The 15,035-nt window shown below is 52.0% G+C and overlaps 1 protein-coding gene across 10 annotated transcripts in view; it reads left to right on the top strand.

Annotated features, from left to right (window-relative positions):
* Positions 1 to 14,882, top strand: part of LOC125714672 (calcium/calmodulin-dependent protein kinase type II subunit beta) — a 38,312-nt gene extending 23,430 nt beyond the window's left edge. For 5 of the 10 annotated variants that reach the window (XM_048985497.1, XM_048985506.1, XM_048985542.1 and 2 more), the window contains 7 exons: positions 1,631 to 1,699; positions 5,857 to 5,901; positions 7,767 to 7,815; positions 11,042 to 11,117; positions 11,294 to 11,388; positions 11,484 to 11,718; positions 11,831 to 14,882. In XM_048985497.1, coding sequence (XP_048841454.1) covers positions 1,631 to 1,699; positions 5,857 to 5,901; positions 7,767 to 7,815; positions 11,042 to 11,117; positions 11,294 to 11,388; positions 11,484 to 11,716 — 567 coding nt within the window. In that variant the 3' untranslated portion in view covers positions 11,717 to 11,718; positions 11,831 to 14,882. The remainder of the gene's footprint in view (positions 1 to 1,630; positions 1,700 to 5,856; positions 5,902 to 7,766; positions 7,816 to 11,041; positions 11,118 to 11,293; positions 11,389 to 11,483; positions 11,719 to 11,830) is intronic. The other 5 variants (XM_048985523.1, XM_048985570.1, XM_048985532.1 and 2 more) reach the window with 2 other exon arrangements.
* The last annotated feature ends 153 nt before the right edge of the window (positions 14,883 to 15,035 follow it).

The following is a 15,035-nucleotide window of genomic DNA, read 5'->3' as shown; positions in this document are numbered from 1 at the left end:
AATCCCCAGTATTGCTTATTTAAGCACACACTACGCTGCGAAAGTGTTCCTCCAGCCTACCTGTGACGTCCCATTCTGCGGTGAAGTGTTTGGGCCTCTGCTTGTGAGACACTGCACACCCTATACTGTACTTTCAAGCCTGATGCCTTTAGTGCTTCGAGGACGAGTCCTCATGTTCTGTGAAAGGGAAGAGGAGGTACTCGGCATTGAGTGATGTCACCACCTTCCTTGTAACATTCCACTGGAATTCTGTCTCCCTCTGCAGGAACAAAAATCCACCTGTAACCCGCAGTATACAGCAGGCGTGCTCTTCCAGTTCCACACATGCATCTCTTTTATTTTTCTTTATATCATGGCAGCTAATCTCTCTGCCCTGATCGCCTCTGTACTTCTACCTTGCATGTATGTTCTGCTTAGTTAGAACAATGTCAGTAACATTACAAGGGATGTTGAATGTTTTTTTTTAGCATTCACTCTGCGCTGTGTCTTCACGGTTAGCACGGTGCACTCCTGGTTTTCCAGCCTTCCTTCACCCGTGTCTCTGTGGCCAATCAGAATCCGTAGCTATTAAACTGACTACCAGGCAGGACTGAAAACAAGGCCTGGATTTGAAATCGAGGGCCAGATGTGAAGAGCCCTGCTTTCGTCCAGGTTTGGTCTTTAGCTCTAAACTTGGAAATTGCCCTGCTCGCCCGTCTGCATGTCAGCCACCCCTAACTGTTACCCCTAAACTCACATGTATTCAGGGTGGCGTGTCTCTGGTTTTTTGACCTCCTTCAGCCTTTCCCTTCTTGCTGAGGAGCTTCGGTGGCAGAATCCCGCGGACGGACTGGTGGTAGTGTTCTACTTAAAGGATGATGTACTCAGAGGGGACAGTGCTCAGGATTGCAGAGATCCTGTTTTGCGACTGTACGATCAGCGTACTCATTAGGAATGTCCCCGGGCCCCAGCGACCCATGCAGTCAGCCAACCTTGTGTTGCTTAAGGAGATCAGTGGACCCCTGCGCCATCATCCCCTCCCTTCCTCCAACAGCTCTGCGGAGGAATGTGGCAGCTCGTGTCTGTGTGTGTGTTGTGAGGTGCATGAAGCTCCTCGGTGGGGTAGGTTGCTAGGCAACCACCACAACACCTGTCGTGTGGCTGGACAACGCCTCCCTGAATCCGGCTTTAGGTGCTCAGCACTGGCTTAGGCTCTGTCATCTGCAAGAAAACAGCTGCCTCGATGCTCTCGTTTTGTTTGTGGTGCCACATCTGTTTCTGTTGTGTGCTCTGTATCAGTCATCTGCACAAAGGTTTTTAAAAATAAGTGTTCTGTCAGGCTGATGAGGCAGTCAGAACCATGGCCCCTCCCACATCTGATTATCTGCTATCCTATTGGCCAGAGTGAGCAGAATGAATGCTTGTTAGGGCCCAGGGCTTCACCAGCTTCCACAGCACTCGCCCCCTCTCTTCTTTGTGGTTTTTAAGCCCGAATTCCTGCACCCTGGAGTGTCCTTTCTCTGATTCTCTGTTCCTGGGTGACCCCTGACCCACGTGTCGCACGGTGACCTGCACTCGTGCACGACTGTGATCCTCCTCCTACCCTAATGGTGTCTCACCTCCGCACCTCCGTGTTGTGTTTCCCACGCAGCCGCAGTCAAACAGCACGAAAAACAGCACGGTCACCAGCCCCAAAGGAAACGTCCCTTCTCCCGCTCTGGTATTTATCCTTCTATACCTCTACCTGTCATGCCCCCCCTTCCGTGTGACCCCTCCCCCAATCCCCGTGCTCTTTGCGTGCCCAGGCATGCATGTGCCGTGTGAGGCCCCACCTTTTCAGTGTGCTTCTTCATCACTAACACCCATCACCGCCATGCCACTGAGGACTCACATAGGGTATGCATGCTTCACCTAAGACACAAGCTCATTGAGGTCCTCACTCATCTTGGCAATGTCGTCTGCTGTTAGATGATGCTGACCACATAGACCGGGATCCCACCAGGATATTGTGGAAGTGCACTTGCTTCTGGCCAGTGTCCTACTGCCTGGCTTGGTAGTGTTACTTACTAGGGGTTTATGGGAAACGAGTGAGTAGCATCATCAGTGTTCGCAGACATTCCCATTCAGACAGCCTGTAACATGCACATCCTTCACCAGTGAGGTGAGTGCACCATTCGTACATAGGAATAAATGCATGTTGGATGACTAGTGAGCCAGTTAGTTTATGTTCACTGTGGATGGCTAATCTGGCCTTCATCATCACTGGCTCTCTGCGCTCCATCTTGTGATTATAAGGAAGTTATTTTAGGAGAGGAAGACTTGACTGGTCTTACCAGCATGCAGGTGCAGAGAGCTGCGCCGTGTGACTATGTGTGTGTGTGTGCGTGTGTGCGTGCGCTCACCCTGCCGTCCTTTTCTTCTGCCTCGTTCTTGCCTATAAGTGATGCTGGTCCTGTCTCTGTCTCTGTGTGTCTCTCTGTGCCTCAGAGGCAGGACTCACACCCTGGAGGTCCTCAGCTGGTGGGGGGGGGGGGGGGGTGGGGGAGGTGTTTGGGTGGGACTCTTTATACTTGGCATCACACCTCCGGGGCCTGGGTCTGTCCCAAGTCCTGTGTTCCCAAAGCCCCTTCTTGGGTCTGTCTGTCTGATATCCACACTGTGTACTTGCAGCTAATCTGGAATGACAGCCAGCTCCACCTAACAGCTCCTCCCCGCTGTCACCCCATTTACTGTGGCTTGTGCCATATAGGGAATGCTTGTCAATAAAATGAATTTGTTTAAGTGGCAGGATTGCTGGAAGTCTGTGTACCGGACTGTGATGTGTGTTTTTGTAGACTAAGGATGGTTGGTAAGTACTGGGTTGAATCCTAGTGCGGTTGTTTTCTGATATGGTTTACGTTGTTTTATTTGGGCAGAATTGATCACTTACAAAAGGTTGTATGTTTTATTGGAGAACTTTCCACTATGAATTAGGAATGTTTAATATTAGGTCTTACGTGGGAGAAAGGGGCAATGTCAAAAATTAAATTAATCCTTAATTTCACTAAAGGATTTATCTCTGTCCAGTTGAATAACCGGCCTGTCACTGTAGACCCTTTTCACTGTGCTGAACCAAAGCCCTTGGCTGTGTCTCAAGTGTTTAGGTTTTATCTGTTGTTACCGATGGTAATGGTTGCCATGGTTATGAAGTCACTGAAATTCCAAATAAACCCGGTCAGTGGAGAGGGTTAGTTCCTGAGGGAGCGGAGATAAATTAGGGGATTGCTCTGTGCTGCCACAGCCTTTTGCAGACAAGATAGATGTAGATAATAAATTAGGATTTCTATAAGAGCCACATAATATTCGCTGATAACGTCACCAGAGGCAGGTTAGCCTCATTAAGCAGTCACTCCCTCTCCCCGGGCAAGCCATCACTGACAGAATACATTAGTGATGTAATGTAGTGATTAGTGGTAATCTGTCACTAAAATGCTGCAATGGTCATGAGGTGTTTCCCAGATGCTGAATAACTTATGTAAATTTGTTTATCAGTTTACGATGAGGAAGGTGGCACAGTGGTTGACACTGTAGCTTCACACCTCCAGGGTTGTGGGTTCAAATCCCATCCGCTGTTCTGAGTGTGCGTGCGTATACATGTGTGCACGTGCCTTGTGACGGACTGGCATCCCATCCAGGGTGTCCCCTGCCTCGTACCCTGTGCCTCCTGGGATGGGCTCCAGGCTCACCATGGCCTTGTGCCATAGGTTATTTGGAGGAGGCATATACCGGTTCTGGTGGGCTTTCACCCTGGATTTATTGGTCTGGGATCCTAGTACAATCTTTCAGTTCTCTGCTTTGTCTCAGCATTTCCTTGCACTTTGTGTATTTTGGTTGATACAGGCTTCAACCATGATTGGTGTCTGTCCTCGTACTACCTGAACTATTGTTTATGCAAGCTCTGTACCCCAAATGCTCTCCTAGCTCGCACCTGTGCCTGCTTGTCCCCACTCTGCTTCTGGCTTGAGCCCTCCAGACCAGTGTTTCCCAACCCGGCCCTCGGGGACCCTTGGACAGTCCACGTTTTTGCTCCATCCCAGCTCTCTGCCAGACAGTCCACATTTTTGCTCCTTCCCAGTTCTCGGGAGCGGGGCGGGAGTAAAAACGTCGACTGTCTGGGGGTCCCTGTGGCTCGTGTTGGGAAACACTACTCTGGACAGTCAGCCGTCGGTCCTGCTGATATCGGAGTGCCCGAGGCTCAACCAAGGGTATCTCCTTACTGTTGTAGGTGGAACAGCCTGCGCCTAGAGACCCGCGCTGTGCCTCCCGTAGGACTTCTTGTCACACTTGTAGATTTGTAAGTGGAATAGGAGATTCTTTCTTTATACACGAGTGCAGCTGAATGACAGCCCGAGTGACTACATGTGTGAGTTGTGTAGTTTGTGGGGCTGGGTGCTCACCACAGGTGGGACAGGCACCAGTTCAAAGACTCATCCACGTATATGTCTCTTAAGGGTTGGTCTTTAAAGCAGTGTTTCTCAAACCGGTCCTTGGGGACCCCCACACAGTTCACGTTGTGGACTGTCTGGTAGGGAGCTGGGAGGGATCAAAAACGTGGACCCTCTGGGGATCCCCGAGGACCAGATCGAAAAACGCGGCTTTAATGCAAGCTTGGGAATACAAAAAAGGGAGGGAGACTTAAAACAACCCTCCTGCACTCCTAGTAACCAGCTGTGTCCTTCTCCCTGTCACCTGCCGGTCTCCCCCTCAGCCCGACTGGTCGGCTTTTACCACCCCTCTATAGTTTAATCAAACGAGAGCCAGCCGGGCGTCATTTTCAGGGGCATTCTGCAGGCGATCGACCTCTAATTGTCCGTGGCTCGCAAAACAGAATAATTGCGCATACCCAGAATTGTGAAGAAATGTTACTTGCAGCTGGAGATGTCAGTGTGGAGCGAGTGCCTTGCATAAGGAGAGATGTATCCACCGGTTAGGTGATGCCGCAGGATCACATGGAAGCTAAGATGAGAGTAGATCACACAAAGGGAACCTGCTGAGATGTTTCTGAGCGCAGCCTGATGGTCGCATCAGCTTTGTAAGCTGAGAAAGGGTCAAAAATGGTGAACAGGCACTGAGATTTGACCGGTATTTCTGGCAGGTCCTACGTTTTAAAGTAGCATTCCTGGCATACAAAGTTTTGGACATGGCTAAATAAAATCGATCGAGCACTTAGTGGCTTAGGAAAGGAGCTCTGGGAAGAGGCATGGCTACACTGGATGTTGTTCACACTGTCTAATTGCATCAATAAAATGCACTTATTTAGTGGGTTACTCAATAACAGCATTTATGTGGTGCTTCAGTCAGATTAAAGTCTATTAGTTCAACACTGTTGTTCAGTAATTATTTCCAGTCCCTTGAAGGCAGTGGAGTGACATATTTTCTTCCAGAATGAGTGATAATTAGCTCAGCTTTAAGGATCCTGGCAGGTCACCTTGTCCCGCACGTAGATGGAGCGTCAGACAGCCGTTGGGGTTCAGCTGCAGACTGGCCCTTGCTTGGGAGATCCTCACGACGCTCGGCAGAAGGCGGTGCTCCCTGCTTATGAGCTGTATCGGGCACCTGCAGGTCTAGCTGGGTGTGGTCCATGGTTGGTTCTGGGTCAGGGGCCCGAGGCTACAGGCCTCCCCGCATATCTGAGCCTGGCTCTGGTTCCTCAACTTCAGTCTGGCTATCTGCTCCTAATTGTGTCTGTCGGTTTTTTTTTCCCCCACAAAGTGACACCTGCGTCTCCTGCTGCCCCTCCCTCAGCTTCCACCTGTGACCTGTCTCTCTGTCTCTCTCTCTCTCTCTCTTTCACTGTTCTTTCTCATCCTCACTCCGCCTGCATCTCGCCCTCTCTAGGAAGCTCAGACCACTGTTATCCATAAGCCAGTGGATGGGACCAAGGTACACCCCCCCTCCCCCCGCAGTCCCGTCTGTTCCCCCACCCCCCCGCGTCTGGAGAGCCCGTTGGGCGGCACAGATGCGTGCCTGTCCGCGCTGCTCAGAGCTTGCTTCTGCCGACTCTCAGTTCCGGTGCTTTTTTCCGTGGCTACGCGTGTGCCTCTGTGTAAGTGTACATGTGGTGGCACAGCCATGGCCAGCGGCCTCCCCGCCGCGGATCAGGAACTCTCTCTGGCCATTCTGGGAAGACCAGTCCAGGTCGGAACGTCACGGGGCGGTCATGTAATCCTGGACCCTCCAGGTCATTCTCAAGTCTCTCATCCTGTCCATTCACGAAAATGTGATATCAGGCCCACAGACGAACCAAAGGAAATCACTGGTTAATCCGGCTGAGTAAAGGAGACTAGGCTTGTGGAACAGAGAGCAGACTGACCCACTTCGTCTGAGGACAACTATGCCGTTTTCATCCGCTGACAGCGGCCGATGAGCGGCACCGAATGCTGCTGAAAGGTTCCTCATCATGGCCATGATGAGCCCGCGGAGCCTCTTATAGGCCCTGACTCACCGCAGGAGAGCATCTGCACTGCCACACACACCCATTTCTACTGTATTTTTGGCCGTATAGTGGTTCCATGGGCAGGTTTATTTAACAGAGGGCTCCCTCTGTCTCCTTAAGGCCCCCTCCCCCTCTGCTCTCGGCCCCCCCTCATGCCCCTGCGGTGACCTCACCGTCACCCCGGCCCTGCTTATCACACTCTGTGCAAAAAGGATGTTACCTTGCAGTGGAGTCTTTTTGTTTCTCCACCCATCTGCCCATCTCCCCCCCCCCCCCCCCCCCACCCAACCCCGATCAGCTGCGAACAAGGTAGGAGTGCCCACCTGCTGACAGGCAAGGCTCGTCTGTGATTGGTGGAGGGGTTGGGGAAGAGGGCCGGCCGGTATGCCCCGGCTGAATGTGCTGTCAGAGACGCCAGCTTCAGTGCAGTGTCCCGCAGTGTCCCAGGGAGCTCGCTCCCGTTTCGCAGGGAGGCGAGGGTCTGCACTGACTGTCTCAGCGTGACCTTCTTCTGTCCTGAGCTCAGGACACTGGCGTGACACCGAAGGTCTGACTGCCTTGAGCAGGGCTATAGTGACTGCTGCCTGGCAGCCTGTTACTCACCAGGTCTCCTGGGATCAGCCCATCCTGGGTAAATATACATATATACATGGAGTAAACACTGACGATGATTCGGCCTATGGATAAAATCTGGTCCAAATATAGAAAAGACATCTATTGACATCAGCGAAATAAAAAATGTTTGAAACTAGTAACAAATCTTGACAGATTTTATGGCATCCACAAGCCGTTGCAAGCAGAAAGGGGGAAAAAAATGTAATATGGAAATGTGAGTGAAGAACAGAGGTCAAATGTAGTGCAGTGTGATGCTCAGCTCATTACTGCCACATGGTGGAATTTGTTGGAACTACAGGGCAGAGTGTCTCCCCGCTGCAGGGCCACTTCCCGCCTGGCCACCCGCCGCCTCTTCTCCGCCTGTCTCTGTGTGGTGCCGTGTCTGTGAGGGGAATGGAAGCCCTGGTGCAGAGGCAGCGTATCCCAGGCCCAATTTCCCCTGAAGAGAAGCTGATCAGGGCTTCCCTTCCCGGTGCTGCTTTAGTGCTTATGGGGTGTCTTCGTGCCATTGGTGCCAGTGGTGCGTTAGCGAGGGAGGAGGGATGTCGTAATTCGTCATGGTGAGGTCCTGTGTGTGGGCGTACTGTCCCCCAGCCCCCCCCCCCCGGCAGGCTTCCCCCGTCTGTCCGTCCGCAGCAAAATGCGGTGACGCTGCCCCTGTTAACGCCTGTGTCTCCCCCTCATCCTCCATCTGCAGGAGTCGTCGGACAGCAGCAACACCACCATCGAAGACGAAGACATGAAAGGTGGGTGATGCAGGGCAGGAGGGGACGGCCGGCGGGTCGCACGCGCATGCATGTCACAGTGTGGCCGGCACACGCCGGCTCCGTCCCACACCCCATGGCTGGGAGCCGGACACAAGGTCACCAACAGGGGAGCATGGAAGTGCTTTAAAGCATCTGACAGCTGTGTGTGTGTGTGTGTGTGTGTGTGTGTGTGTGTGTGTGTGTGTGTGTGTGCGCGCGTCCAGGAGGGTAGGTCATACATTGTGCAGGTGGGTGTGTGTGTTGTAGATGGCAGCCTTGTCTGTTCCAGTGATGGGGTGCAGCCAGAAGCAGGATCAGCACAGGGCTCAGCCTGGCCTCGGCTGTGTGTGGGCGTAGCTGTCAATGCTAAGTGCAGGAACATCCCTTCACCCTGCTGGCGTATGCAGAGGATCATGCCCAGTAAATATATGTACAGATGAAGCACATAGAGGGTTAATGCTCTACAAAAGTCTAGAAAATACCACAGTTCGCTCTTGATAATTGCCTCGACTCTGCAAGCAGCGTCAGCAGTTTGGCTGTGCAGGTAAATAACTTGAAAGATTTCCTTCTAATTTATCCATATCAGCTATTCCTGCTGTCCTGCTTACGGAGTGGGATCATCACACATCAGTGGAAACCCTAACCCTCAGCACGTCGTCATCTTCATACAGTCCTATGACCCTTCTGCCACCCTGTGGCCATCAGTGAAATGAGAGCCTTTCAGCCCTAGTAGATGTAACCCTGAGTGACCAGTGTATCACTGATGCATAGGCAGAGGGGCATCCCTGAGTATTACAGCAGCTCTACAGAATGACACACTGGTTTACGATAGGGTTCCCCAGTTACGGTCCTGCAGAATCTCAAACAGGAAACCATCCTCATCACGTAGACCAGGACCCCATTATGACAGTATAATGTGCATAAACTAATTATCAATGGCGTCTGAAGAGGTGTGAAGTCTATATCTGGTATTGAACTGGTGTTCGACTCTTGTTATTTATACCCCCTCCCTCATCCTCACGCCTACATAGAGGGCCACCCCTCCCCCCACACACACACAGGGAGGTCCATGCCTAACACATACCCTGGCAGCTTGATCTCTCTCATCTTCCCTTGATGGTCGCTCACATTAACTTTGCTTTCATGGCTCCCTGCTCTGTCCCCGTAGGGATGTTTGTATGGCACATGTATCTCTCTCTGACTCTTTCACTCCTTCATCCCGTGTCCTTCTGCCCCCAAACGTCTGCAGTCTTTGCCAACCCTCCCCCGCAGCAGGCGTTTCCTGGTGGCCACCCTTTCAGGTTAGCTGGACAGTGGTCTCTCCTTCCCTGCTTTCTGTAGCCCCATTCTGGCCTGCCTAGCCCGCACAGGGGAAACGCTGTTGGATGTTCACAGGAGGAGGATAAGGATCCGGGGCAGTATGGTCTCCTAGTGCGTAAGGTGCAGGGCGCCAGCTGTTCCCCAGAGGCTGGGAGCTTCCAGGTCTCCCGGCTGGTCGGCCCCATGTACAGGACTGGGCGGAGTCGTCATTAGCCGAATTGACGCTCTAATGCCCCTGTGCTTTTACGCTAATGGTTTTGATTCCACCAAGCTCTTTGCTGGATTTATTCCTGATCCGTAAGTGTATCTAGGACGGGTGGATTGATTCCCAGGGGTCTGCAGCGGGAGAGTGGAGGGACTGATATGCCATTGATACCTGATGTAGAGGCACGCTGTGCTCAGACCGGGGCACATGACCATGCAGTGGGGCCTTTCTGCACACGACTAATTGTTCAGTCACATTCCCTGGCGGGAAATCCCTGCCGCACCAGAGAACCCATCACAAGAAGCGGGGGGGACAGATGTGGAGACTGGCATTGCTGCTGTCTGGCACAGGGATTAGCTTACAGGCCCCTCTGCCGTTTGCTGGCCCTGCCAAGCCCTTAAGCAGGCGGGGGGCGGGGTAAATCTGATCTGAGCTGAAGGACAGGAATAGCATGGTGAGGTCAGCAGTCTCCGTGGGGTAGTGGGGGGGGGATGCCCTGAGAAGTAGTGCTGCATGAGAAAGAGTAGCAATGTTGGGGGGAGTTTTTTCCCATTTCATCTCCTATGACCTATTAAGCGTACAACTTTTTTTTTCATGGGGAATGTAATGCACGGTCCCCCCCCCCCCCCCCACGCCGAGGCGGCTCGTTAAGTAGGTTAATGGATTGGCTGTGGAGGAGGAAATAGAGGAAGGGGAAGGTATGTGGCTGCATGTCTGCTCTGGAGCATGAGTGAGACGGAATGAATGGTGCGCTCGGCCACCATGAATGACACGGTGTCAGGTAAGTCCCCGCCGGGGTCCGGCGCGCACCCACCCGCACACGCTCTGTAGGGGCGGCAGCACTAGCGTGTTGTCCAGACCCTGCCATCTCTCTGCCTGCCGACCGTGATCAATACACCAGGAAGATGCTGGGCTATGCTCGCCTCTCTTCTGCAGTGTTTGCTGGCTCTCTAATGCAGGTGTCTCTACTGTAGGTTTCTATCTTCTGTTTTTCTTGTAAAAGTTGTGCATGTGTGGCCATAATAATGATTGTTTTTAATTATTATTGTTATTATTTGCCAAGGTTTGGGTCTGAGTGAGGAGTGTGACTGCTTTAGAGGACAGGGCTTAACGCTGAACCGTTAAGTTGAACCGTTGGGTGGTGAAAATGAAAAATAACTCTGTTAATAACAGCTGGTGGTGGAGTGGCGATTGCCTTAGCGTGCGGTGGAAACCTGCTGGGTGTGTCTGCCCAAGCGCTGACCGGGACGTCTCTGGCACAGGTGCCAAGTCTGAGTTAGGTCTAGGTGCCAGTTGGCCGCTGGTTCTTATTTCAGGTTGATTCAAAATCTGGGTGAAATGACAAGTCACAGAATTCCGCTTTAATTAACAGGCTGGTGTAGAGAGACCATTAGAGTGAGGGTCTGCGTGATGGCAGACCCCCCTGGAGGTGCTGCCGGAGACGCATGGCGCCTTGTGGCGGTGTGTCCCGGTCATGGGCGCCTGGCTGACCGGAACCTTAGTACCAGCTGCTGGTTCGCAGGCTCCATTACACACCATCCTGCCACACATCTGTACATGTTCCCAGTATCAGCATAACAAGCCAGACTGTGTAGCAAGCATAGTGTACTTTGAGGAGACCAGGAGAGACGGGTCTGAGCAGAACCTCCCGTGTGTCTCGGCTGGCGGAGCTCACCATTCCCCATTTGCTTCCTCCCATAGCACGCAAGCAGGAGATCATCAAGATCACCGAGCAGCTGATCGAGGCTGTCAACAATGGGGACTTTGAGGCATATGCGTGAGTCACCTGCGGGTCCGCCTGGGAGATGCAACCACGCACATACACACCGGCTTTGCTTACTCCACTCCTGATCCCATCTTGTTCTTTCCTGTCCAACCAATAACTTCTGTATGTCTAGTTTTTCATGTTGACGTCTCTCAGAATGCGACGTCCTTCGTGTCTCTTCATGACAGGAAGATCTGTGACCCTGGATTGACCTCCTTCGAACCCGAAGCCCTGGGGAACTTGGTGGAGGGGATGGACTTCCACAGATTCTACTTTGAGAACCGTAAGTGCAGCTGGGTCGGGAGCAGAGGGGAACGCGGTTGCGGGTTATGCTGTGAAGCGAGCGATTGACCCATGCTGCCACCTCGCCTCCCGCAGTGCTCTCCAAGAACAGCAAGCCCATCCACACAACCATCCTGAACCCACACGTGCACCTGATCGGCGAAGACGCCGCCTGCATCGCTTACATCCGCCTGACGCAGTTCGTGGACGGCCAGGGGCGCCCGCGCAGCAGCCAGTCGGAGGAGACGCGGGTGTGGCACCGGCGCGACACCAAGTGGCAGAACGTGCATTTCCACTGCTCGGGGGCACCGGCGGCACCGCTCCAGTGAAGGTGCGGGGTCGGGTGTGTGTGGTACGGGGGTGTGTGTGGGGGGAGGTGTCTCTGCTCACGGGCAGAGTGTTTACGCTGAGGTCGGCTCCCCTCTCGTCCGTCTGTCTTGCAGGAGCGATACTGTAGCCCCTCCGGAGGAGAGTGCCCGACTGGGGGGGAGGGAGCGAGGAAGACCGTCAGCCAAGGAGGGACCAGGCCTCCCACGCTGGGCACCCGTCCTCACACGCATGCACACATCCCTGTAGCTACCACCACCTGGCTGCCCCGCCCCGCCCCGCCCTGCCCCCCATCGCCCCGCCCCCCATCTCATGCCCTGCTGCCAGCAGCTCACACTCCCCTACATGGTGCCACTCGCTAGGGCAGTAGCATTTTCAGGTAGCATTAGATGGGGGGGCAGTTCCGCGATGCTCCCCCGTGACTCTGGCTTCCTGCACAGCACCTGCAGCACCAGCACAGTCTCAGCCACCCTCGTCTCATTTTAAAGGGGATCCTCTCCTTATTATCATTATTGTTAATATAATCGCTATTATTACAATAACTACAATTAACATTCTGGTTGCTGCACATGTACTTTGTACGGTTCACACTCTTGATGCCAGTGGTTCCCACACTTCCCGGTGACCTCTCTCTCTCTCTCTCTCTCTCTCACACACACACACACACTCTTTTTGAGAAAGCATGATTTTTTTCAGTATCACAGTGGCTGTTTTCTATTGTGCTTTTGAAACAGACAGGCTGCCTCTTGGCTGTTTTGTATACGCTTACGTCCCCCGCGGAGAGCCTCCAGCGGCCCGGTGTTTGGGTGAGGCAGCCGGTCCGAGGCTCTGCAGCCCCGTGGGCGATCTGCTGATGGCTCTCGCTTGGCCCAATTGCTGTACATCCTTCCCCCGTGTCACATGATCTGGAGGCGGGGCTCCTCTGGCTGCTAATCCCCTCGCCGCGAGTGTAAACGCAGCATCTCCGGGCCAGATTTGCGCCCTGCAGCGGCTTGCATGCGTCGCAGTTAAAGAGCCTTAGCATTAGAGGGAGCCTTTCCGCTGGCTAGTGTCTCAGTTAATGCGGGAGGGAGGGGGGTCTCTGTAGATATCTGTGAAATCTGCCCTCGCTCGCTCTGAGTCACGTTCACGGAGTCCTCGCTGTTGGCGTCGCTTCTTTTGTTGTGAATGCTGTTGTTCCCGGGCCAGACGTGGCGAAAGGATGGCGGCTGGTGCAGGCAGCTGTCCAGCGTTCAGGCACTACAGCGCCCCCCTGAGTACTTGGGAATAAGCCTGCAGAGTGGGTGTGTAAAGCTCAGGGTCAGAGGTCACGCCCAGTGTAGCATGCACCAGGCTGGAAAAGGCCCTCCCTGAGCTTACCCTGCTTTTGGATCAATGTCTTGCGTCCGTCCTCCCCCAGCTCCTCGTGCCAGTGCCACTGCTGGCCCCCAGAAGCACCTCCGCACACTTCTGCACGCTCCTCGCACATATATGTAGCAGAACGGAGGCTGTCAATGAATTAGGCTGCGTGTATCAGCATGGGGGGATGGCACAGTGGGGGCTGTGAGCTGGAGCCTGCAGAGAGTGCTGCTTGGCCCTTTGCCAGTGTTATACTCTTATTTATTTAGCTGAACTCATCTGCTCTACCTCTGTGTTTTACTGTACAGCCAGCGTGTCGTCGTCTGCTCCTGCTCTAGCTGCCTGATTGTTGTTCTGTTGTTTTTTTTTTTGGTTGTTTTTTGGTGGCCTGCATACAGATAGGAGGCTGGGACAGTGTCAGGAGACCTGCCCCCACTCAAGAAGCGGCATGTGAACATGAGGGAGGGGCTTTGTGTTCGGACCTTTGTTCCCAGTCTCTCTCCCATTTTCCACTGGGATGTGATGTCACATGGTTTAAACCCGCCCCGCCCACTTGATCTGGATGTGTTCACTCAGTAAAGAGAAAAAGCAACTTGAACATGTGACGCCTTCCAAACCGGGGTGACCGCAGCATGTTAACTGTCCTGTTTTATGTTGCTTTCAGTGTGTTAATCATGGAAAAAAAAAACTATTAAATACAAAATTACGGTTAACTTGTTTAATTGGATGCCGTTTCTCTGCATGACATTCGGTGGGACGCTGGATTTGTTTGTTTTTTTTTTACTGAATGCTGGTAAACTTAATCTTTAACTATTTTCTTTGTAAATGCATAAGACTATTTTGTTCTCAAAATGACAACGACGATGATGTTGATGGTGGTGATGACGATGAAGAATGCAACGATGACGGTGTAATAACAATTGTACAGCATGCTTTTGTACAGGCCTCATCGTTGTCCTGGCAGACAGGGTGGCACCGCGTGGGTTAGACAGGCAGGCAGGCAGACAGACAGACAGACAGACACATTAGAGAATGGATGGCTATGATTTCAGCCCCCTCCAATCTGTGCGCATCACATTTGGCAAGAACACCCCCTAAGTGTTGGCCGCAAAAGCAATCTACCAGATAGCAGTTTCTCATAATATTGAACTAAATTATCAGCACTTGGAAAGATTAAGACTTAATTTCTCATTTTTTATTGAATAATCTGTTTATGGTTAAGTATATTGTTTTCTAGCTTATGAAAATCACAGTATTTAAGCATGGAAGTAACAGTATGATTTTGTTGTTTGGGTTCTCTTAAAGGGATATTATAAAACTTTATTTCTAATATTAAAGCATGCAGCTCGATGAAGGAACTTTTACTACGTTTTTCCTTTGGTTATGGCTGGTTTAGTGTCTCTGAGATGAATCTTTGTGGTTGCAGTAGCGGCTTTTTGGTGACACCGGTGTCTGCTTAGGCACTGTGATGATAGAATAGACCGTTTGTGCGGCGCTACCGACAATAAGTAAAGGTGGTTCTCCAGATGAGGTGTATAGATTTGGGTGCCGTGGCCCTTTTCGCAGTGAGCCCCACCTGCCATGACGGCCCTGAGCTTAACCCTTTGTGATGTTTCTGTCATACTTTCCCCTTTTTTAATCGTATATAGTCTTTCTCTCAACTTGAACCTTCGTGTTTCTGTTCCTGTCAGTTGAAGGTTCCTAGTGAGCATTATATCCTATATTTCACTGAGTCCTCTGATGACTGCTCTGTTGTCCAATGTGATCACTGTATTCTCTAACTTAAGGAAATGTATTATGATGTTATCAATAAAAAATTACTAAAACACAGCCCCGGACCATTCCTCACTCCCTGTTCACTCTCCTGGTCCAGCCTGCAGTCAGGCCAGAGATTATTACTGCTAATGGGAACCACAAGTATTTTTCAATTATCTTCTTAAACATTGACAGTCGATAGAAATGAACTTCAGTCTCCTCTGAGGT

Source organism: Brienomyrus brachyistius, chromosome 2, assembly GCF_023856365.1.
Source record: "Brienomyrus brachyistius isolate T26 chromosome 2, BBRACH_0.4, whole genome shotgun sequence".
NCBI classification, from domain to species: Eukaryota; Metazoa; Chordata; class Actinopteri; order Osteoglossiformes; family Mormyridae; genus Brienomyrus; species Brienomyrus brachyistius.
The sequence above is the reverse complement of the archived record's forward strand: the minus strand, read 5'-3'. Positions and strand labels throughout refer to the sequence as shown.